The 25,761-nt window shown below is 45.8% G+C and overlaps 1 protein-coding gene across 8 annotated transcripts in view; it reads right to left on the reverse strand.

Moving 5' to 3' along the window:
* Window positions 1-318: 318 nt before the first annotated feature.
* ARHGEF2 (Rho/Rac guanine nucleotide exchange factor 2) overlaps window positions 319-25,761 on the reverse strand; it is a 1,257,231-nt gene continuing 1,231,788 nt past the window's right edge. For all 8 annotated transcript variants that reach the window (XM_069652802.1, XM_069652804.1, XM_069652803.1 and 5 more), the window contains 6 exons: window positions 22,479-22,546; window positions 18,584-18,625; window positions 13,364-13,414; window positions 12,404-12,841; window positions 9,277-9,472; window positions 319-1,849 (listed from right to left, as the gene is read on the reverse strand). In XM_069652802.1, coding sequence (XP_069508903.1) covers window positions 1,764-1,849; window positions 9,277-9,472; window positions 12,404-12,841; window positions 13,364-13,414; window positions 18,584-18,625; window positions 22,479-22,546 — 881 coding nt within the window. In that variant the 3' untranslated portion in view covers window positions 319-1,763. The remainder of the gene's footprint in view (window positions 1,850-9,276; window positions 9,473-12,403; window positions 12,842-13,363; window positions 13,415-18,583; window positions 18,626-22,478; window positions 22,547-25,761) is intronic.

Consider the following 25,761-nt stretch of genomic DNA (forward strand, 5'->3'; position numbering starts at 1 on the left):
CGGGGTAGACTCAGTTTCCCGATCACATCGTATGAAAAATGTTGGTTATTGTTCGCTTGCTGGAGCAACCACTCCTGACAGACACGGCACCAAGGTGGAAACCAACTTGCTGATCTCATGAGAAACTTCCCCCTGATTTCATTATCTTCTTGGACAACATAGCATCTGCTGCCTCAGTGACATAGGACATGGCATTTTCCTCATTCAGCTCAAGGTTGGTAAATTAAGCATACATATTCTCAATGTATTTTGTACAAGAGGTGCCTGTGCAGCTGTGCACCGACCTCCCACCAAAGCAGAAACAAACCACACACCACAGAGGGCATAGACTGTTTTATTGAAGGAAATGTTTGGACGTAGGAGGAGCCCTTCTGTGTCTACTTCTGCCAGTTTATTTTTAAAAAACAAAAACATTTGAGTCTGGAAATATAATGGAACCGCAGGCCCCTATTTGCAAACATTCAAAGGTGAGCGTCCAGTGTCCACAGTACAAGGCTGCATGCAGCAGGTTTACAAGACGATATTGGTGAGGCGGCACCATTGATGATTAAACCTAAAAAAAAGATACTTTCTCCAATATGAAACGTAGAAAGTGGCATATTTAGGGAGGGCAGGTGACCCCCCCCAATCCCTGCACAATGAAGCACCCAGAGGTTTAAAAAACATTGTTAAGATTCTTCTTGCGGGAGCAGAAAGGACATCATTTTAAGGCACGGCTCAGCTCTTGGGGTACGGGTGAATGTGCACGAGGGGTGTTTTTACTAAAGCAGCCCCTTGCACATTCCTACCCCACATTCGTCGCAGTCCCTCTCCCCACTTCATTTGTCTGCAAGGACTTCAGTGGCATCTCGATTGTCCATACATTCATATCCTGGAAATATTCGATAAAGATTAGGAGGGTCCATCGACAAGCCCCAATGTAGCCTTCATCAGGACCCATCAGGTTGGAAGGTACAAATAGGTTTTCTAGTTGATATTCTCTAATGAATTTGGGCTCAACAGTCCATCGCCTTTCTTGCATACCTTCTCATATACCGCCAAAGAGAAAAAAATAACATCACATTGGTGCTGTTTATCAAGAAGGTCTAGGAAGGGTATGGCTGATCCGTTTCTTGTAAAGCTATTTTCATTTGAATTTAAAGAGATGCCTCACAGAAATCCTTAATAGTGATTTTTTAGCTTTTTTTTTTTGTTGCAACATGCAAGCCGAGAACCAACCTTGTGGATTCTAACGAACATCGTTACAGTATGCGAACCGAAGAGCAAGGGATGCCAAAAGTGGGATATCCAACAGCCCCCAAAGTTTGAAACTATACGGACCATGCAAAGTTGGGCAACTCTACCGCAGACAAGACGTGAAGCAGCCAGGCTTCTCTCCCCTCTCCAGCTCCAAGCTTCCTCTCATCCGGGGGAAATCAATAATTTAAGTCTTTTCTTCTTTTTTTTTCAAAAATAATAAATAAATTAAAAATCAGCTTGTAGAACAGAGAAATGGGATTACAACCCCGGTCCCTGAAAGTTTCCGTTCCGATAACAGCAACGCAAGATGAGCAGGACAGCAGAAGACACAGCAGACAATTAAAATATTGAGCTCTCGTGTGTTAAAAGTTCACTGCTGGCTCCTGGGAATGTCTCATCCTAGCTCGTCCCTCAACCCAGCTGTAGCAACTTTTTTTGGTGCAGTTTTCTCTTAAAGGAGCAGCAGTTTGATAAATTATTTTCTAGTTTTAAATGAAGTCCGTCATCTTATAAGTCCATTTCTTTTAGCATGTGGTGGACTCCGGGCCCCCTTCCTTTGCATCTTGATTATTTTCACTCTCTTCTGGAATGTCCTGCATTCTCTGAAAGTCTGAAACAGGTAGAATCATGAGTAAATTAATTGGACAGAATCAACTATATAAGATATTTTATGCACATGCTCAAAACACAACTTCACGTAGGTTGCACAAGTTCACGGCCACATCAAGAATGCAGGTACATGCCAATCAAGCGACAGAATGTCTAATGAGGGTTGTACAACTCCAGGCCTCGAAGTCCAGATCCATGATGGGTTTTCAGGATACCCCTCATTAATATTCATGAGTTACATTTGCATACAATGATTCTAAATGTATGCACATTTTTCATCATAAATATTAATGAGGGATATCCTCATTGGGCAACCTTTCTGAAACATTTTTAAAAATAACTTCACCCACTGTGTGAAACATACATATGGTGTCAGATAATGACCACCAGGCCCATATAGTTTGTTAATTTCTGACATTACCATTCCGTCTTTCAATACAACTTGCCATAGGGTTAGGTCAACTTGATTTGATTAACCTTATTTGACAAAATATGTGCTAAAATAGGCCTAGAAGTTTTTGGCAGTCACATTTTCATAATCATACTTCAGCTTACCCATGTGCTGGGGGTCCCATCCACCAAAATAAACATGCGTACCCATCTGTCTCTCTCTTTTACATATGGATACAAATGGCAATATCAGAATCGTGTAACTCAAAGAAGAGATTTCTGCACAGTCATTGGAAAATATATATGCAAGGGACCATTGACAGGAAGACGAGACAAACCTCTGCTAGGATCTACGTGTACACAGCCCAGATCAACATGCTACGCCTCTGTTAAGGCATAGGCTGTGTCATAGGTGGTGATCAATGAGAGACATGAAGCCGGAAATACTTTGATGTATTTTTGAGTAACACTAACTGGATCAGTTTAGAGCAAAGTAGCACGAGGGTTCTCCTTGAACCCCACCCAACCCCCCCTCCCCAAACAAGAAGACAAAAGAAGAGGGTTCTGTGGGATCTATACAGTTCTACAGTCTGTGCTTCAGTCCTGGTAATCCTTGGAGTTTTAGTCATTTAGTCATTCACAGTCTGGGGTGTTTGTAGGTGACCATGATACTTCTTTCCTTGTCTTTTGGTGTTATCTTGATTTACCTCATTGAAGGGCAGTTTCTACACCATCATTGCTATGTACCCGCAGGATTTCAACAAAGGTTATACCAACTCTTTCTGGTAGTGTGTCTGAGTGGTTATTCACTCTTAGGAGAAGCAGACATTGGTATGGGGTATTATTAGATAATTCACATGGGAAGCCAAGTAAAAGTAAAAGGTTGTTCACAAATTATATATTGAAAATATATATATATTTATTTAACAAGGATAATGCACATTATATAAAGCTCGACTACAGGGTATGATATAAGTCATTTATAACACACCTGTACACTAGTGTTTCAAGGCACAAAAGGTCAGTAACACAATATATATTACTGGGGCAGTACTCCGTTTTTAGGGGGTTCAGTTGTCCAATTTTACAGGAACCCTAACCCTTTTGCTTCTTCCTGTTGGTTTTACTGGTTCTCCAACCTTTTTTGTGGCCAGAGGGACATCTACATAAGCCCCCCCTGACAGTGCAGCCATTTTGTATGTGCTCTCCTATGGTAGCTCATATGGCTCCTAATACTAGGGTGCAGTTTAAGCACCACAATTGTGGATCTAGGGTGATTCTATCACCCTACACTTGTGTTGCAGAGTAGGCATGTGACAGCTTTGGCTTCAGAAGGGGTGCAGCTAGTTTTACCGCATTATTAGCCCAATGTACCAATATGGAAGCCATTGGGCTACTCTAGAGGGCAGTTAACTTGTGCCTCGGCCCGTTACCCCCGTTGATGCCTGTGGAACGGGTACAAAAGGCCATTAGCACCCGTCCCAGCGGGGACGCGGCTAATTTACAGTATTTTCGCTCCGTGAACGGAATGCCTTGGAGCGTCTCTACTTTCATTTATTTATACTGTGCAGACCCCAAAAAGGCCCAGAGGCATTGCGTCGCTGTAGGATAGTACCCTACCCGAGATGGAAGAGACTTACATCATAAAACAACCTACGTTACTCCCCAGAATTTACCTTTAAAAGGGGTGGGGCAGATTAGCTTCGGAGACCCTCTTCCATTTTCATAATGGCTGTCAGTAGCAGAGGGCAAGGTGTGTCTGCAGCGGCGAGTGCCGCTGCAGCCGAAATAAGGTCAGTTAGGCAGGGGGGCAAGGTGGGAATGAAAAAGAATAATAAACAGGGACGGAGGGTGGGGGGAAGATGGTGGTCAGGCAGAATGGAACGCAGGCCTTCACCGGCGGTTCAATCCGCATTCCTAGCCTCCTGATTGGCTGGCTGCCTCAACCCCAAGCCCTATTTCCAACCACTTTGTTTCTGGCCAGCCCTTTGTTAGTGGGGACCCGGAGAAATGCCTAAAAACCTCTGAGCCAGCGATCCCTGGGCTTTATCCAACAGAACCCAGAAACAAATTCAGAAGACCCAGTGATTCCAGGAACTCCTACGGTGGACCCAAAGTGAATTGGTACAGGGGATGAGTAAATATACCTGTTTTGCCTCCCCCGCCCCTCCTGTTTCCATAGGGCTCTATGGGCATAAAGTCCTAGCTCTCACTCTCCCTTGCCTTGCCTTGAATAGTGGTGTCTTGACCCTTTATCCTCCCCTGGAACTGGATTTGGTGAGGGTCTTCTAAAGACTTTCCTCTTGTTTTTACTGAACTTTGGAACACTTACAAATGACCTGTTGGCTCTAGCCAACACTTGTTCAATCTTCCTAAAGCGACTACCTGTCTCCTGAAAATACCACTATAGGGACCACTGACTCTAAGGGCACTAGGACCCTTTTTTCTAGGTAGAGGAGGACATTTTATGAATAGTACTTTATTTTTAAAGGTGTTCTATGGTGTTTGTGAACTCCTTTATTCTTAACCTATTATTTCTCAAAGTATTGATTACGTTCCTGGTTCTATTTCTTTATTGACTTGCTTTGCTACACTTATAGTATGTTAAAAAGTGATGTGTAGACATTAAAGTGTGTGTTGCTGTTCATCAAAATAGGATGGCCTCTCAGAATCTGTCCACAGGGCTTAGGTGAAAATCGATCTTTAGAAATGTTGTAAATAAAAAGGTACACATGGGCACTTCTGTACTGGCAGACTCAAGAACTGATCAGACCTTCTCCTCTACAGTGTTAAGTGGGGTAGAAAAAGTATCTCACCAGCAAAAAGTTGTAAGGGAAAACCAAAAGAGCCAGGCAATGAGGGTCTCAAAGAATGAGGCTTAAAAGGAAAATGTTTCCAAACAAGGGTCTTGTTCCATGGATCACACATTCTGTTGTACAAATCTTGGCAATTATTGGGATGATGCTGGGAACCACCAGGCTGCAGCCCCAAAGTTTCTCGTAGGCTGTGGGCCAGTCAGACTGGCTAGAGGGAAGTTCTTCTATGCCTAGTATAAGACTGGTCACTGGTTCCCAACCCCACCTGATGCCATGCCCCGAGCAGGTCACTGCTGCGGCCTGCATCATCTTACCGATTGGCAGTACACATGTTGGAGGCTGTGCAAGCGAGGTCATGGCGAGGGGCACCTGCCTAGGCTCCAAAGCAGGGACGGGGATCCTCGTGGCAATTCCAGTACTGGTGCTGCATGTTTCTGTCAAGCGTGTAAGCGCGGGGCCAAGACACTGCTTCCCTACACATGAGCCCCACGAATGGCATTGCTCATTGCCATAGCAACAGCATCCGCTACGATGAACGCTCAATGGGAGCAGCCGCACTATTTAAACCTGGCTCGGCAGGGAACAGACCCATCTTAATACTCTTAAGTAAGTTCGCTCACTGGTATGCTGCTGAGCTTTTGTTTCGCTATTTGCTCACCAGTCTCTTTTTTTCACCCTGCCTTGCAATCCTGTTCTAGCTTCTTGCTCTATTCCTGTTACTCCTTCGTTCCTCTTTACCTCAATTCCCTGTTGCCTTCTACCTGCCTGGCCTTTGCCCAACCTTCCCTGGGGCTGCCTTGTCTTGGTCTGACCTGCTCTGAGGCTACCTTCTTCTTCGCCTGGTCTCATTTGGTTGCCTCTGGATTTACGGACGCTGTTCCAATGTGGTTGCTACCCAACCGACGATCCAGCTTTCCCGGCCAGCGTCTCGTGCTGTCTGTATGCCACCTAAATCTGGGAACAGCTTGCCCATGGTGTGAGGAGTCGACCCCCTGGGTACCTGTTCTGTTTTGCTCCCCACAGAGGGGACCCCGGAGGTCGGCCCCTGTGCCATACTGACCACTTACCGGAACAGTGGAGAACAGGAGAAGGTCCAGGAGCGAAGCACCATGCCTGCAAGCCCAAATGCGACCAGGTACTTGACACCTGACCTCAGGCCTCCTAGCGTCTCTGCAATGATCTTGTTCCATCGGAACCGTCTTCTATTTCCCTGTCACCCCTCCTGAGATAATGCTCCTCGCTCATCTCCTTTAATCTACTTGGTGTTTCTCCACATGCTTTCTCCTCACACCATCCTCAACTTTAGGCGTGTAATATTTTCCTCTCTCTGCCTAAGACTTTGCAGGTGGTCCCTTCTCTCTACCCCTCCTCCCCTGTTCCTCCTGTCTGTAGTCACCTTCTTCTGATGTACTCCTTCCGCTCCCTCCTATCTTCACGGCCCCGCTTCCTGATATGCCCCTTCGTCCTCCCGTTGATGTCTGGTCACCTCTCCCTCCTGATGTCTCGCTACCTTTCCTTTGTCCCCTCATCTCTCTTCAACTCCACAATGCTTCTTCTCCACACCTCTGCTCCTTCCGAACACATATCCCTTTTAAAAGGGCTTGGTCCACCTGCCAGGACCTACTCTCTGTCAATGTGCGGAAAGTTTGTATTTATCGAATATGATTGGTTTGTTTGAATGATTAGGCAGTGCTCCATTTGTGCTACTTTCGCTGTCTCTCTCTGACACACCTCTGGTTTGGTCTATGTGCACACAATCCAAGACAATCCGATATGTCTCTGGTATGATCGATATGCAAACAGCCCAAGACCACAAAACACCCGACTGATATGATCGATGTGCAAAGAACCCAAGACAACAGGGTACACACCAGGTATGATCGATGTGTCTACAACCCAGCAGATCATGGAACACATCTGGTATGAAGCATGATGTATACACAGCCCACTATCACATGTTACACCTCTGGTTTGAGCTATGTGCACACAACCCATGTAAAGGCAATTACGGAATAGAAAGAACAGTATTTAGTGTCTCAGTGATTACTAAACCATGATGTATGCACCCAGACACTGCATTGATATAGTACTGATACAGATACCTATTAAAACATGGCACACAGTTCTGTAAACAGCCAGATTCTAGCGCACATCCCCCCTCCAGACCTTGCCGCTCCATCCACCACCTCCTCTCATTGCATTAAGAAGTGTGCCCAATAGACACTCTGGAAAGTTGCATTTTGAAGTATGCCCAATAAGCTTGCTGTGAATTTAATAGTGTCCCCAATAACCACTCTGTGAAAGTTGCACTTAGAAGGGTGCCCAATACCCCCTCTGTGAAATTTAGAAGTGTACCCAATTACCCAATAACCTCTGTGAGAGTTACATTTAGAAGTGTGCCCAATAGCCCCTCTGGTAAATTGAATTTAGAAATGTTCCCAATAGCCTCGCTGGAAAATTGATTTTAATAGTGCGCCCAATAGCCTCTCTGTGGAAAACTGAATTTAGATATGGGCCCAATATCCTCTGTGAAAGCTGCATTTAGAAGTATGCCCATTAGCCACGCTTTGAAAGTTGTATTTAGAAGTACTACCAATAGCATTCTGTGAGAGTTGATTATAGAAGTGTATCCAATAGACACTCTGGAAAGTTGCATTTAGAAGTTTGCCCAATAGCCTCTCTGGAAACTTGAATTTAGAAGTGTGCCCAGTAGATGCTCTGCGAAAATTGCATTTAGAAGTGTACCCAATAGCCTCTGTGAGAGTTACATTTGGAAGTGTGCCAAATAGCCTCTCTGATAAATTGAATTTGGAAGTGTACCCAATAGCCTCTGTGTGGAAAATCGTACTTAGAAGTTTCGCCCAGTAGCCTCTCTGGAAAGTTGCATTTAGAAGTTTGCACATTGAAAAAGCATATAACCCATCATATCACACCACCACGCTTACTCTCTCCTTTACATCACCACTCAACTAGAACACAGTGATACTATGACACCATTCGGTATAACTGTTCTCATACGAACATCCGCCGCTTACTCCACATCATTCTATGTAAACACTGCTGGTCTCACACCCCCAGCCAGGCGTTTTCCTCAGGCCTAACGCAGCCACATCCGTTCCGGATAAATCCTGCCAGAACGAACACATTCTCCTGATCTCTCAACCACCACACCTACCGATAAGAAGCAGCTATTACACAAGTGCCGCACGAGCTGCACACATATCCAGTGCTCACACGCACCTTTTTGACTCTCCCTACTCTCTCTACTGATCTGAACTGCGGTTCCCAAGGGCGTTCAACCTACCAGCGCCTTCAGACCATACCAATGGTATATAAGGCGCTATATAAGTGCAAAATAACATAACATAACATAACATTCAGAACTCTCAAGTTCCCCCAGGTGTTATTACATCATCTGGTCCTGGTTTATCTTTATATTCTAGGACTGGTCCTGAATTTTAAAATGGTAAAAACAAAACTCCAAGTTCCAGAATACAAAGCATACAATCAGGACTGAATGACATACTCGCACGTGTCACGTGGGGAAGAGTAGACTCACGAGCAGTGCTTGTCCTGCAATGCTCCGACCATCTAGAAACTCAACCCCAGCAGTGGCTCTAAACGGTCCCACCATCCTCCAGTTCCACAAAACACTAAACATGTGGCTTCTTCAGCAATATCTGCCGGACAAATACAAATATGGCCCTCCCTACACCAAGAGTACAAGCCAACTGTTTAAAATGCAAAACCCAACGCTGACATACTTCCGCTGTAAAGAGCTCCACTACTCTTGAGTTAGGTTGACACTATAAGCAATAAAATATACTTGAAAACTGTGTGCTTTCCTTCGCTAATATCTTCTCTAGAGTAACCCATTTTCTGATTGTTTTCAAAATGTACTTCTCCAACTTGACACTTTATACGTAGTGCTGTGACTCTCAAATATATGGCTTTCAAGTTGAGTGCCATAGATTCTACTCATTCTCTGCTAGATCAGTATTCCATCTCTCTTTAAACTCTGCCTGGTATTCATCCAGGGTCCCCAACATCCAATGTGCCACATTAACATGGCTGCAATTGATTTCCTCTGTTTTTCTCACACCCTATGAGACTCATGTCTGTGTGAAACTGGGGAACACACTCACTGGGTGCTTATAATGTGAACTTACAAGCTTCTCTTTAATCAATGCCACGTAGTTCTGGTGTTGGTGCAAAGACTCACCTCTTGGGCTGGAGGGAGATGAGTGCGGTCCTCCATTTTCCTCTTCAGAAGGCACATCTGTCTCGGGAACCTCTTGTAGCCGATCCAGTACGGAAAGATCACTGAGATCATCCACAGAACAATCATGGTCCATGTGAAAGTCAAAGGCAATGTTTGAGATATCTTGAATGTTTTGCCCTCTCCTGTCTGTAGTGACCTAGTAACAAATTAGACAAAGGTATTACATTTCTAAGAGATGCAAAACATGCTTCCGTATGTTACTGTCCAGTGCAGAATGTATACAATGCCGCTTTGCTCAGAACAACGTTATCAAAGTGCATTGTAACTTGAGGGAAACAAAACTTCACAAACTTTGAGAAGTTGTACATTTTGTATGCCTGCACATTTGCAGAGAAAAAATGTGTGCAAAAATTTCACTTTGCGAGAAAGGTTTACTTCTGGTAAAGAAAGATTGCAGCACTCAATCAATAATAACTTTGACAATGTTTTCATTAAAAATTCCAACCTTTTTCAAACACCCAATTCCAAAAATGTGTGTATTAAAAACATTGGTAGTAGCTTTTATACTTTTTTAAGAAGAAGTTATGGTTGTTTGATCAATTCTTTGCTTTACACATTTTCATGAAAGAAATCACCCCAATACCACTTCTCTGGGAGATTTCGCTGCAGTAATATTGGTTCCCTCTTCGCTTCCCCGGCTGACGACCCACTTCTACAGTGATATTCTTTTAGCTTACCTTGTTTCTATGAGGATTTACACATTGTGAGGCTGATTTGTCTAGAAATGTATGTATTTTGCAAGTAATCTCTTTTAGATACTATTATTGTAGGCCCTGAAATCCAAAACTTAAATATTGGTGCCAAGTAATGCTTGAAAGGTATGTATGTGGTCAAGTGCCTACATTTCAGAGTGTGTTAAAAACCCTGCATCACTGTTTAACCAAAGTGTGTGGTCCTGTGCAACAATATCATTTAACCTCACTGTGATTTAAGAGCAATCACTGGTCCTTAGAAGTGATTAAGTTCACACAAAAACAACTACCTCAAAAAAGAAATCACCTCACAATGGGGCAAATTTAATGGTTTTAGGAACATAATGGTCTCCCGCTCATGTTCCTCTGTTAGTGGCCCCCGAGGGTGCCACCAGGAATTGCATCACTGCTGCGCTGACTCCGCCAAAGTCCTCTACCGCTTGATTTGACAGGCAGATATATAGTTTCACCTGTCAGTCAGTGCACCAGAGATTCTATTATAGCGCGAGAAATGTGGCAGAGCACACATACATTTCCACCCCTTTTGCTGGCAGTCACCCAACTGTTGTTGGCTGTCCCCAGTACTGCCCACAGGAGAATGGATAAACTCTTTTCTATGCCTTGTGATGCTATGTTATAGAGTCTTGTACAGCACGTCCTCTGCCATTTTCACAGTTTCTAGGAAACTCAGGCTCTGCACAAGGTGAGGTAGAGCATTAACATCGTAGCAGAGGGAGCGGGGCGAGGTTCCTGGTGCAATGCTGGTATATGAGAATGTGGACAGACAGGGCTATCTGTGGGGAGTAGGGTTTAGATATTCTGTAAGCTCTCTGCGCCAGTGGTTAGCGTGCACTCCCGGCTGCCAACATAAATGTTTTGTGAGGTTGTCTGTGGTGCCTGTCAGAGTGGTGTTAAAGGTGTGTGGAGAGTTGTGTTGGTGTGTCAGTGCTGGGTTAATGTGACATTTTGAGAAATGTGGTGCATACATATGCCGTTGGGTGGTGTAATCTGTCTGGTTTCAGTGGAGGAGTTGTGTGTCGAGATGTTTTGTCTGTTAGGGTGGGAGGTAGAATGATTTTGAAGTGATTATTTTTACCATATCTTTCTACAATTAGTACTGAATTTGCTTGCATGGTCACACCATGCAAGTGTTTTGGAATTTTTGGATTTCAAGGTGAACTTTAGGCAGCAGCAGCACACAGAAAATGTTTCTTTTCACCAGTGACCCACAGGGATCGAGGGACCCGAGGAGAGTGATTTACCAGGCAGCCAAGGAACACAGGGCGATGGACCAAACCAAAATGGAGCCTGATGTGCGAAGGACCATAGCAGCTAAGGATGAGGGGCAAGTGACCCACGCGGGAGCCAAGGAGCATCTCACAAGGAGTCGGGATGCCTGAGGAATCCATATCATGAGGGCACACCCTACTCCACTCCTGGGCTTTGCTTTCACCTTCGTTTTACTTCAGCCCATTTCAATTGAAGTGACTGCAGCCTGGTGATTACTAACCATTACAAAGTGTCCTGAGTTTAATGTGCGGTTATGGCCTGCCTATCGAATTGAATTTCTGTTTTGCTCAATTACTATTACTAAAATGATGTATTCAGAGAAGATGATACAGTAATAATACAAAACGAAAATGCTTGAGGGGTCATCAAGAATTTAGGAACGCCCATTTTAGGACAATCAAAATACACCATTTAAGGTAACGATTAGAAAACAAAATCATGACACCCAAACTAGGTTTACACTGTTCTGCCTGCCTCAATGGGAAAGGGTGGGTTTATTGAGCCCGAGTTGTTATCCATTTTATTCTGGCACCTCTTTAAATCTGCTGACATATGGAGCCGTTAAGTGATCATTAATGTTGGTAGTTAGTGCATAGTCCTTCGGTTCCACTCAAATTCACCACTGTAAATAAACAGTGGGAGTAAACGAATTTTGAAAATCGCCCAAGGGTCAGCTTATTCCCATTTGCCCATGGCTTCACATGGATCCTGAAATGCCACACCCGCCAGTGCGTTGTTCCGTTTTAGACCGTGTTCCTCGGGTCTAAAACTTCCTGTCACATGGACGGTGCCTGTTGAGCAATTTGTCATCTTCCCGCATGAGCCTGGCACAGGCTGCCATCTCTATGCCAGCTACACAGGCATTGCTGCGCAGCCGTCTCGTGAGCTGGAACATTTGCTTTCTAGAGAATGGAGCAGTACAGTCACTGCTCCAGATAGGATTCTGAAGGAGGTTGGGGGGGGCTAGGAGTATTTTATCCCAGTTTTTTAAAGTTTGGAGTAAAATAATTCTGTAAGGTGTACACAGAGCCTCTTAGGCAGAGTGAAAGCCGTGTTGTACATGTGTCCGCAGCAGTGCACTGTACCTGTGGGGGGGTGAAGCTTAGATACAGCGCATCTCCTGCAGGAAGACTGCGCCTTCGGGGGTCAAAGGTCTTGTGGCTTCTCAGGTGGTCGGTCACCAGGTCCTGCTGCCGGCAGGCCACCTGCCTCCTCAGCTCCTCTGCTTCTCGTTCCAGCCGTGTGCGCACCTGTTCACTTTCCCTGAGGCGCGCCTCCAGCAGCCCAGCCTCCAGCGTCTTGTCGTCGCATTGCTTGCGACAGCGCTGCAGTTCCTCTTGCAGAAACGTGTGCTGCCGCTGCAGAAGGGTCAGCTCAGTGGCCTGCTTGTCTGCAGTCTTGCCGAGGGCATCGCCCATCCCCAGGTCCCTGGAATTGCTTCGTGCCAGCTTCTCTTTCTCCTTTTTCTCACTGACGTCTTGGAGATGCAGCTCGATCATGGTGTCCTGTTGAGCCGCGACAGCCTACAAAGATAGAAACAGATGCTGGTCACAGTGTTATTCCCACTTGGAGCAATCGGCACCTTGCTTTGCAGATCCCACAGTCCCAAGTATGTTGATGTCATGTGTACATCTACTTCCGGTGGGTCTAATATATGTACACAAGTGGAAATGCAAACTGTGGCTACACAACTAGGACTGCTGCTGGCTGCTGTCATTCTGTGGTCCTGGTTGTACCCATCCCTGCAGCCCATCTCCTCCCACCCGCCTGTCTGAGCCTGGTTGTCCCCATCCCCTCCCCTTCCCCATGCCTTTCTTCTAGTTTAGTCTTGTAATATCACAACTTGTCCACACAAGTACAGAAGTATTGACATAACAAAATATAACTATTCGCCAATGGTGGTTGTTCTGTATTACCCCCAATAGTTCTACAAATATTAAAACACCCAGAAATTGGAGTCCTTCTGTCAACCAAAAGGTGTTTTGGTCAAAATATATATATTCTGCTTTCTACAATAAATATAAAATACAAATATAAATACAGACCTGCAACCCTAAGAGGAATCCATAGATGTTGGTCAACCTCTGAACGATTGTCTGTCGAAAGAAGCAAGAAACCCAGGTTTAAGGTCAGAGACAGAGGCACACCAGCACACAGAACATGAGTAGAATAATACGGTACTTTGGAATTAAAAGGGGAAGAGAGGGCCATGGACTCCTGGTTCGCTTGGCACCAACATCTACGAGGAGCTCATTTTGATTATCGAGAACTGGTCCCACATAAAAAGGCCATATGACAATAACTCTCTGTGTTTGCGAATGGGCCTCAACGAAAATTTGAACAATTATAAAGACATTTTAAGAACAATGGGTCATCTATAAAATGGGCAAAGGGTTATAGTGTGCCCCTCATGTGGAAGTTCAATTTGCAACTCGCTATGTACCAACTGTTGGTTCCTTAGAGGCAGCTCCTGCTTATTAGGTGACGTGGGATATGTAGGAGATGCTTCTAGCTTCTGCTTTATACATAATTTTTTTAAATATCTGCTCTAAGATACCTTAAGCGGGAGAGAAAAGATGAGATGCAGATTCAAGTCATTAAATGGCTACGATACTCTAAAGCACAAGAATAATCCTTTAGAAGTCCATTCCTACCCTTTCCAGAGTTCACGTATTTTACAGGCAGGTGACCTTATCAAGCAGGGCTTTGGACCTGAATGGTCCCAATGGTCCAGAGTACAAAGACACCCGGATTAGGTCTTCCCTGTAGACTTGAATGCTGGGGTTCCTGTAGGCAGTGCTTGCCTTTGCCAAAGCCAGCCACTTCAGCTGTCATCCAGCACTTCTCTGGTAGTCCTTCCGCGTCAGATGCTTTGACCTCATGGTGAACAATCTCATATGGCTCCAGGTCCTCTCCTTTTATCCAGAACTGAAGCTGAGGGCGGCCCCAGCTCACCAATGAAAGGTACTTGCAACATTAAAACAACCACGGACAGCCTGCCAGCTCACAATCTGCTCAGCAACAGAACATGCCCGGGCTGTAGTGTATATTGAGGTCAGACAGTCACAAAATCCAGTTTCAGCACACGCGCGCACACACACACACACCCCTGACCCCCAAGGGGTGTCCTTGGCTGGAGTACCGCAAAAGTGAATGCCCGCATATGCAGGGCTCAAGTCGAGGGTACACGCGGGTGGACAGAGTCCCCAATTTATTTCCAGAGTCCCCCCACTTTTTCAGAGGGCACCTTGAAATGCTCATTTCTGGTGACGCCACATTCAATTGGTATGCTAATGAGTGCCTCCACTTTCTGGTAACGCCATATTCAAGAGGTATGCTAATGAGTCCCCCCACTTTCTTTTTAGCACTTGACCCTTGCTCATAAGGCAACTTCTGACCTAAACGGCAAGTTAGAGAGCCAACAAAGACGACGGCACAAAGAACTGAGTTTACGGGGAAAATCATCGTACACAAAAAAGGCATTAGCACAGTAAAAATTAAGGTGGACGGGTGTGTAATCGGAAAAGGTTCAAATCGGTTCACTGCCACCAACCCGGTCAGTGCACACCACAAAAGTAACTTGGATGTTACTTAGAGAAAAGAAAAGGCGTTCTTAGAGCGACAAAGCAGGCATACATTGGGCACAGCTAGCATGAACATGTGCTCTCACAGTGGCATTGCAGTATATTTTGGCACACAGCCATCATGAAAAATGAGTTTTTACAGAGGCATGCTGGCAGGATTTTACAGTAGGAATAATGGCATATATTAAACGCAGACAGCATGTACATGCTTTTACAGTGGCAGCATGACCGTGTGTTTTACATGGCAATGCTGTGGGACGTACACACTGTGGGGCTATACCGGCAAGTAAATGTGGCAATTCTGGCATGTACTGTCTGGAATCGTTGAGCCAATCCTACTGGTTCTTCTTAAGACATAGCCGGATGTAAACGTGTGGAATGCTTGCATATGCTGTTGCCATCCTGCATCTAGTGGAGGTTTTATGGAGTTCTCCTGCAGAATTGATTGCAGATTGCATGACCTTCTTACCCAATTCTTCTGAAACCTTGGTTGCAAAAACGCACTAAATCAACGTGTTACTTCAAAATTCTCAGAGGTTACACACCCAGAAACTCACCTAAATGGTTTGGACTCACTCACTCTGCTCACAATTACCAGTTCAGTGAAAATGCATTTATGCCCCCGCCTCTTAAAAAAAAAAAAACGCAACACATGCTCTGGGTTTTAACAATGCTAATTAAGCCGTGGCTTTTTCGCTCAACTCGCTTTGCATTCTGGTACTTGCAGTCAACATTTATGATGGAAAATAAACTACAAGTATTGTACAGAAATGCAAATGATAGGAGTTAAAACGGACTGGACATGCAGAAAAGCACTTAAATCTATCTTTCAATATTCTATGAGAAATTTGTTAGAATTAACAGGAGAAACGAGTTCAGTCGGTTTTCAATATTAATATATGTAATGCCCTTTAGAATGTTCTTATTCTACAGTTATTGTGCGTGAAGATTACTTCTGAGTGACAGAAATAAACATTTACTCATTCATCCCACGAGTTAGATTCTGTAGGTAGAGTTCCAAAAATCTGTCCTGCTATGCAGATATCTGGGTGAAACCTGCATATACACTTTCAAAGTTTTGTAGGACCAACTCAGCTTTTTATCTACTTATGCTGGTAAAAGGAGTGCACTTCGGTTGGTCACTGGGTATTTATAGTGACTTGCGGAACTTTACCAGTTGTTACAGACTATATGACAGTGGACACAGGCGACAAACTACACATCATTAGTAAAGCATCTCTTTATTTAGGAAGCGCACTCATAGCTGGGTTAAGATCTTGCTAAGTCTTAGTCGTCACATCCAACCATCCTTACCAAATTGTTACTCTTTCATGCAACCTGTGACTGGATCGCTCCGATGTGCACCTTTTCAACGGGGAGGCGTTTGGGGCTCAGACACCCAATATGCAACGCCTTGTGTACTTAAAGGCTTTTTCAGTTTGCTTGGGGCATTGGGACCCCCCCCAGTTGCAGAGTTTGAGTTTTCAAATACTCGCTCAGCTCGCTGTGTGCTTCGGCAGATTACCAACATGCAACATTTCACTTCTTACATGCTTTCAATGGTACCTGCCAAGGTGCCTTGGCCTGTTTTGTTGGGCTGATCTGCTCAGCCTTACTCGTTGGGTCTTTGGAACCTGGTCCTCAGTCTTTAGCCCTGTTAAATCCCTTTTCCCAAGCGTTGCTTGCAGGTCTGTGAGCTTCCCTCCTGTGCTTTTCCATATGCTCTACTCTTCATGGTCTGCTTCAGTTCGGGACCGGTCTCTGGCAGTGGCAAATGTTGAAGTCGCACCATTGTTTCAGCCATATGTTCTTGCCTCAATGTGAATGGCAATGCAGGTTTACCCTCTTCACTACAGACTGTTTATGTTTTGCATTGGTCATTTATATAGCATCTTTTCCCATTTGTATGGTCTCAACACGCTTTGTGATGTATCGAAAATACCCTGGACTTTTGGGACTTTTACACTCTCGCTTCTTGGGTAGCGGGCGGAGTTATATGATCATTGGGAGGAAAAACAGACTCCTGAAGCAAGATTCTGAGGTCCCGTGCAGAAACACAAAGTAGTGGAGATGATTCCATGGGTTCTGTGGCTACTGTCTTTGCCCTCCTAATCGCATCCACGTCTTCCTGGCACCATGCATCTCCCTCCTGGTCCTCTGTAGACTTCACAATGTACATTGCCAGGGTTTTTTAAGATGGGTGGGCCTGGAAGTGAGAGTATTTCACCGGATGCTTTTTTCCTGCACGGGGTGACTAAGTAATTCAACTTTATTTTCATACTTGGATTTTAATGTAAAGTACATTCTGGGACTGCTAGTCTTCACATCTCTTGAACCAATTGGACTAACACACCTGATAAGTGACTTGTAAAAGGAAACCAAGACTGGATCCACGGTCTTTCTGCGACACTGACCCATTTGGTGGCCTCATTGCCACTGCCCTCCCTTATCTTCCTCATCCACCATCTCCTTCTCCCTTCCATCTTCGCTCCATCTCTCTCGCTCACCGTCTCCTTCCTACTCTTTCCCATTTTCCCACTTACTCGTCGGGCTAAGAAGAAAGAAAGAAGCCCTGTGCTCCATCCAAGCCACCTGCATGTCAGATCATTGCCCCCCTCAATCTAGGGCTTCGAGAGCCTACAGTTCTACGAATGCGCAGAAACACACGCAGCCAGGAAAGCGGAACAGGAATCCCCCTAGCTGCAAGAGGGCGAGGCTAAAAGGATCGCCGAGGCATTTACACGATTACTGGACCTCACTGAATAGCAGGTTGCTGTTCCCTTAGGGGAAGTGAAGGAGTTGTTTCTGTGGAGGTGGGGTACAGCTTAGGGCGAGGGCTTAGCTTAGCATAGCATTGTATCGATCATTTTACTTAAATGATCTAGTAAAGCTAAGTGTCCCCTGAAGGTGTCAAGATGCTTTGCTGCGTGCTGGGCTACTGCAGCGCAACACACTATGGGCCTGATTCATGGATTATTTGCGCCAAAGAAAATGGGATTTGTGCGCCATTCTGCCCGCAAATCCCTGTTTAACAAATGGGGATTTGCGGGCAGAATGGCGCACAAATCTCGTTCTTTTTGGCGCAAATAATCCATGAATCAGGCTTTATATTTGCTCGGGACGAGTAGAGGCCATTGTGGTCAAGCTGAGGAAAGGGGGCAGTTTATGAAATAAGTTTGAAGATACTGGGAGATGGAAGACACACGACAGGGAGGGAAAAGATAGCAGGAGAGGTGTAATTGTAATTTCTTATTCATAACGCGCTTAATACCCAGAGGTACCTAAGCGCGGACCCAGGGATCGAACCTGTGTTGCTCCACGTAGTCTTGCTTCCAAGGCGAGCACGTTGCCCCTGACCTACCCTCGGGTGGTGTGGGAAAGGTCATAAGAGTTGTTAAGCTAGAGGAGAGGTGTGCGGGCTGAAGAGGGATGTGTTTAGGACTGATGCATTTTCAAAACAGGAGCAAGCACTTGCGCCTGGCTCCAACCAATGATGGCCTGAACACAGCTCTAGAGGTTCATGGCCTTTATGTAGAGTGGTAAACACAGAACTCTTTTTAGGGTGGCCATTATCCAAAAAGAATGGACACTGCCTTAGTAGACCATGCTTTGCCCCAGAGTGATCGGGCACAGCCCCCCCACCCCCACCGCTGTATCGGCTTTTCCCCTCTCCCTCTTTACCTCTTGCTGTGTTTTCTGTTGCAGCTGGTTCCCGTTCCGGTCCTGTGTACAGAGGGGAGAAGGAGAGGACATTAAGAGACATTCAACTGCATTGCCACCGGACTCCCAAAGGTACTGCTTTTAGGAGCTCTGAAGAACCTATTGGGGGTTATTTTATATGGGTCAGAACAGTAAATCAAAGCGTAAAAGCAACGCACAATGCATGCATTCCTCGACTGACCACTCCAGCCCATTTCCAAAACCCTTTGAATGTGGTGAAGGGGCATGAAGTGGAATTAGCTTTCCTCCTCAGTCTTCAAAGCGCACTTCGCTTTATGCCCAAGCTTTTCATTTGGGTGCAACATTAATGGAGATTCTTGTGGAATACGCCTCCATTTAGGACCTACTAAAAGCAGGCAGGGACCATAGGAATCCATTACAAATTATATGATATGATATGATATGCCATTTATAACGCGCCTGTACACAAGTGTTTCTAGGCGCGGGAAGACAGAGAGAAGACAAGCAATCTTATTAGGCCTTGTGTCATTCAGATCGTGCAAGTGCTGCAATGTAAAGTGCAGGGTGAAGGGAGGAGGGGGAGTGTCAGGGAGAGGGACGGGGCATTGCAATCAGGGCAGCATTGCTCTGAGTAAGTGCAGCGCGGCTCTGGGTAAGTGCAAGGAGGCAGGGGACTTTGGGTAATAGTTACAGCCCCCAAGTGCGCAGCAGGACCGGAGGCAGTGCAGGGCAGACTGGTCATGGAGGAGCCTGGTACACAGTAGACTCTAAGGGTAGCCAAGCAACTAGTCGGTGCAAGATACAGGTGGGTCAGCAGGGGAGAGAGAGAGGGAGAGAAAGCAGAGGAGAAAAGGAAGGTCTTGAGCTGCTTCCGGAACTTCAGGTGGTCCGGCTCAAGTTTAAGAGGGGCCAGGAGGCCATTCCAGAGGGAGGCACCTGCAAAGGAGGGAGATCTACCCCCCACTCTCTGCCTGGAGAAGCATCTGACCCTCAGAGTTTGAGGCTGGGTTTGAAGTAGCTGAGCAAGGGCTCGAGAGGGAAGGTATTTTGGAAGAGATAGTTGAATGTAGTGCAGGTACTTGCACCAGAAAGCCTTGTGGACGATGCAGAGGTTCTTGAACTTGATCCTTGCAGCCACCGGGAACCAGTGGAGAGATTTCAGGGCTGGAGAGATATGGTTCCTGTGATTGAGGCCAAGGACAAGTCTTGCAGTCCTATTCTGAATTAGTTGCAGAGGGCGAGTAGCGGAAGGCAGATTGAGAAAGAGGCTGTTGTAGTAGCCCAACCCAGAGAGAACCAGGGCTCTGGAGACAGTGTGCTTCTGGGGGAAAGTGAGAAAAGGAAGAGTCCCTTTGAGGAGGTGCAGTTGGTAGTTGGACTTCTTGGCAAGGCCTGTGAAGTGAGGAGAGAAGGAGAGAGTGGAGTCGAAGATGACCCCAAGGTTTTTTGCCTCACAGGAAGGCAAAGGAAGGGGGCCCCAAGGAGGGCGGCCAGAGTGAGAGAGGGAAAGCGGGAGCAGGGGTGCCAATGAGAAGGATCTCAGTATTACTGGCATTAAGGCAGTGATCACTGGAGGCGCACCAATCCGGAATCGTGGATAACAGTAAGGAATGAGCGGGAGAGAAGAGGAGGCTGAAGGGAGCCCGAAAGAGAGCTGAGTGTCATCCGCATAACACTAAGTTAGAGCAGAAGGTAGAGAACGGGTGGATCAAAGGGGCAAAGTAGACATTGAAGAGCCAGGGTGAGAGGATACATCCCTGGGGAACACCACAAGTGGAGAGAGAGAGCTGATGGAGAGGAAAGATCCAAGTTGGACTTGGCAGGGTCGGTCCATGAGGAAGGAGGTCAACCACTCCAGAGCCTGATACATGATGCACAGGTTCTCACAGAGCCGTTTGATCAGGATGGTGTGATCAACCATGTCAAAGGCAGAGGAAAGGTCAAGGAGGATGAGGACAGAAGGAAGGGTAGAGTCAAGATTAGTGAGCAGATCTTCACAGGTGTTCGGGAGAGCAGTTTCCATGCCTCTGGCTGCTCTGAAGCCAGACTGATTGTCATGGAGATAACCAACAGATTCAGTGTGATTCAGTGTGTAATGTAAGCAAAGCGATGGCCAGCTTTTCCAAGAGTTTGTTCAGGAAAGGAGTGATAGAGATCAGGCGATAGTTTGCTGTACAGGTAGGATCGGCAGAAGGATTTTTAATGATGCGGTGCACAAGGTAGTGCTTGAGGAGAGAGGTGGTGAGGATCCAATGGCGAAAGAGTGATTGCAGAAATCAGCCAAGGCTGGAGCGAGGGTGTCAATGTGGTCCTGGATGGTTCTGGAGGAGCAAAGAAGCACCCGTTTGGATAGATGAGGCTTGTCTAGAAACATAGTCGGGTGTTGCCGGAGAAAAAGAGGAGAAAGGAGGAGGAGAGGGAGAGGCGGCCAGATGGGGGCTGAGAGTGGTAGAGGGAGAGGAGGAGGAGAGAGGACAAGAGGTCCTGAGTTTTAGTGGTGAAGTTAGAAGCCAGAGCTGTACAGTGGAGCTGGGAGGGAACAGGAGAGGGGTGAACTGAAGGATTAGCCAGCTCCTTGCAGATTTTAGAGTTCAGCCGTGTTGTTATAGGCTGCAGAGACGCGGGCTTGGACTCTCTTCTTGGACATTACAGATAGTCTGTATTGCCTTTGGAGCAGGTGACAAGCCAGTTTGTCAGAGGATTCCCCTGAAGCCCTCCCCTTCCTTTCAGCCACCTTACACTTGCGTTTCAGGTCAGCGGGGTCAGAGTCATACCAAGAGTTGCACTTGGAGCTAGGCTTCAGACGGATTATAATGACAGGGGCAAGGACGTCTAGATTGTTGGAGATGGAAAGGTGATGGTTAGAGAGGGCTGTGTCAGAGTGTGAGTCAGCCGCAGGTGTAGGAAAAGCAAAGAAAGAAGCAGCAAAGGCATCCACTGACACACGCATGCCACTTGCAAGATGTAATTTGCTGGTGGCCTTTACATTTGTTACAAAATAGAGCATAAAAGGAGAGCAAATGGGATTTGGCAGGTTTTTACTCTGTCACTTAAGACGCCGTATTACCAACATGTAAGCTCACATGCAAGAACCTGCAGCCCCTAAATGCTAATGTTGGCGGTACCCTGCGTGAAATTTACCCTTAAAATGAACCGCAGTGTGTGGCCGCGGTGCTCTGGAACAATGCTACATTGAGAGCACAAGAGGCTTCCTTAGCAGTGTAAGCACCTCCCAGCTAGCCCAGTTCACGTAGAATCGGCTCAGGTGGGTGAGTGGAGGGTTCAAACTTCTTGCAAAGACTGCTAACAAGGGTATAGGATTTGTGGTAATTCTAAAACGTTTTATGGGGCATAATACATAGCAGACATGGCCGTCTCCAAGTGCTATGCTGCCTTCTGTAGGGACGGTCCTCCTCAGTGCTTCATCATAGAATAAAGTCTTTTGCATTTCAGAAAACACAGCCAGGGGAATACAAAATGAGCAACAATTTGGCTCAAGATGACACACAAACACAAATGCTAATTACATTTGTGTCCGGGAGAAAACCCGCTTGTTAAGCGCTCGTCTTCCCCATGGGGCCAGCTTGCAAATCCCACCAGGGCCAATTCAGGCTCCCTCCTTCTAAAGTTAATAAAAGGAGCACAATTACCAATTGGATAATGATATCAGCGATGATTACAGAACTGAGAAGCAGGAGGAATCCTGCATTAAGTGCTATATAGAACCGGATATGAATTACTCTATTACCGCTTTTCAGAGCCTTTATTTTGGTCCCCAACAGCCAGCAGGAAAGCAGTATTGGGTGTTACCCATTATAAGGGACACAATGGTTTTCATCCAAATTGTCACTAACACAACTATTGGAGCAGGTGAATTGTCAAGGCATCGGCTTACCTTCTGGCTCAGGTCAGAGTCTTGCCGGCAGAACTCAATGGACCCGTTCATGCTGAGCGTCTCCGCATCTGCAGGAAGAAAAATCCAGAAATGAACTGGCTGCCCACAGTGTAGGAAAGCGCTAAAACCACACATTTTAGGATATACAAATGGGCTAATCGGCATACATGGAGAGGTTAAGGAGAAAGACTGCTGTCCTGTTGCTCTCAGTCCAAAAAGTGAGATCTTCAGTAGCCAAGATAGCTTTTCTACTTCTATTGGAAACATCACAACAACCAGTCCACTCTTCAAGTTGGGCCTCCTTGGACAAATGAAAAAGAAAACTGCAAACCCCCTGAAGTTTGGCTGGGCCACGCTCTCAGTCATAATTCAAACCAATGTCCAGTCCTTCAACCTCTTGTCCCAGGGTAGTCTGTGGCTCTGCTTCAGCTTTCTGTTTGCAGGCTTCCAGGGTCCTGTACCTATGTTACATATCCAGGTCCAAGGCCAGTCAACTTCCGGCCCTTCTGGAAGACAGCTCTGGGTCAGCTCCATCAGTTGCAGGTAGTACTGGAGCAGCACAAGGTCGGAGAGTTCAAATGAGGAGTCTCCTAACCTATCTGTGGCTCACCAGGCCCGACCTATGCTGCACAAAATACAGTGAATGTCCCCAGGGCATCTAGAGACCTTGCTAGGCTAACCTTCTTGCCTGGATCGCAAAGCCACCTCTCAACTCCGCCACCTGCTTTGGGCCACCCTGGCATCCTTGTTCTTTCCTGCTCTTACTAGATGTTTCACTCCCTCTGCCCATAAGGCCACTTCCAGTGCACTTGCCACTTTTCCTCCTTAAACCTCCTATTGCAAGTCCTCCCCTTCTTTTTCAACGGTTGCCTCCTCTTCCAACCTCTCTCGGCAACCTATGGCTGCCACCATCTCCAGTCCTCTACCTCACCCTCCAGATATCACCTCCTCCACCAGCTGCTAACCACCACCTCCTCCAACTAACATCTCTCGCTATCTAGCTCCTCTTCCAGATGTCACTGCCTCCAGCTTCTCACCACCAACTCCGACTACTCCTACCTCAACCAGTTCTCTACCTTGTCTTCCAGACTTTACTAAATCTAAAGAATCCCACAAACCAGCTTCCTTCCCTTGCTGTTCAGAGTGAACAGCAAGGGAAGGAAGCTAGATGCATATATACTTGCTTATGTACGCCCCTTAACCAAAAAATGGGCGAATAACCATGTAATTATCAAAAATATACATATTTTAATGTTTATCAAAACATACATCACATTCACAATACATTTTTCTTAAAAGCAACACAACAGAGTGATCCAAACACATTCTGAACCACGTATCTGTGTATACATATTCCACAACTTCTACAAATGGCATAGAAGCTGACACTTCAAAAACCTTACCTATGCCTGACTATGGGGTATTTTTATATTTTGACCACCACTGTTACTAATGCCCTCCCTGCTTTCTATGGGCAAAAGGCTATGCCAACACTTCAATAATGTGTTTCTAGAACTGTGCCGTTCTTGCTGTCTCAATTTTGTGATCTTCACTATTCACAAATAGGTTCTATTGCGAAATTTGCAATGATTTCCCACTACTATATTCGCTCCAAATCGCGTACTGCGCTTTTCCTGCGGGGGCGAAGGCAGAACAATCTGTCTGAACACCTGCAACGTTGCTCAGTGGATCTTTTCCCCACGGTCTTTTGTCTGGAGGGAGTTTGTGGTTTTCCACCACACTTGATGTTATTAACTCTGCTACGGAATCTCACAGTCTCTTCGTGTTCTTCCCGTGTAACTCGTGAACGCCGATCTCGGGAAGTACGCGATTTGGAGCGAATATAGTAGTGGGAAATCATTGCAAATTTCGCAATAGAACCTATTTGTGAATAGTGAAGATCACAAAATTGAGACAGCAAGAACGGCACAGTCCATAGAAAGCCTTTGAGAGATGACAGAGAAATTTTGGCAAACTGACACGTGATGATATACGTGAAAACCAGAACATGTACAAAGACTAAGTGCCCTGATGACAGGACCAACAGGATATACAATGTGGATGAATTTCTGTGTATATTCTCATGATAAAGCTCTATGTTGGTTCTATCACATTATTGAAGTGTTGGCACAGCCTTTTGCCCGTAGAAAGCAGGGAGGGCATTAGTAACAGTGGTGGTCAAAATATAAAAATATCCCATAGTCAGGCATAGGTAAGGATTTTGATGTGTCAGCTTCTATGCCATTTGTAGAAGTTGTGGAATATGTATACACAGAGATACGTGGTTCAGCATGTGTTTGGATCACTCTGTTGTGTTGCTTTTAAGAAAAATGTATTGTGAATGTGATGTGTGTTTTGATAAACATTAAAATATGTATATTTTTGATAATTACATGGTTATGCGCCCGTTTTTTGGTTAAGGGGCGTACATGAGCAAGTATATATGCATCTAGGGTTACTCACTCTGAACAGCAAGGGAAGGAAGCTGGTTTGTGGGATTCTTTAGATTTTGTATTTCATTGTCCTCACCCACACAGCCCCTAAAAAGAGGACTATTGCAGCTCATTATAATTGATGATTCCAGACTTTACTGCCACCTCCTGCACCACACCAGACTCCTCGTCGTCCTTCCTCCTCCTCCATCAACCGCATTTCCTCCACACTTCATGCATCGCCTTTAAAACTCCTCTCACTGCCGAATACAACTTTCTCCAACAACCCACACTAATGATCCTGGCTAACCAGCTTTGAAAGCATGCCCCCCCTACTCCTGGGCAAGACTACATCTTCAGACCTAAGGGGGATTCCGAGGCTGGGAGCTGGAGGTTGCTTCACTTATGCTTCACTTCTTGCATGCAACAATGAATCCGAGTAAGCTGGCCCAAAGTTATATTTGTTCTTGTGGCCATTAGAGTGTAATGTAAGTGAAGGAGTTTCTAAGGGGTTTGGGTTATTCCCTGGTATGTGCTCAAGCTTCTGTGATGCTTCACATTCAGAGCCTACCCACATCCATAGTACCTGCGCACAGGCTTGTGAATCCACATGAGCTCTTAAGGACTGGAGATGCTTCTGCTGCAGCTGTGCCCTTGCAGGATCTTCGTGAGCGCACTGGAAGGCTTGCGTGGCACGGTGAGAGCACAGTGCGAACATATGGCTATGTGTATAGTGTGAACGTTTGTCTGCAATATGTTTTTGGGGGGAGCCTTGCATGCACCATGGGAAGTGTATCTTCAATGTAATTAGTTTGGGGTATGGGCTTCTGAACGCCTGCTAATTTGTGGGG

Source organism: Ambystoma mexicanum, chromosome 1p, assembly GCF_040938575.1.
Source record: "Ambystoma mexicanum isolate Mex_15411 chromosome 1p, UKY_AmexF1_1, whole genome shotgun sequence".
Classification (NCBI taxonomy): Eukaryota; Metazoa; Chordata; class Amphibia; order Caudata; family Ambystomatidae; genus Ambystoma; species Ambystoma mexicanum.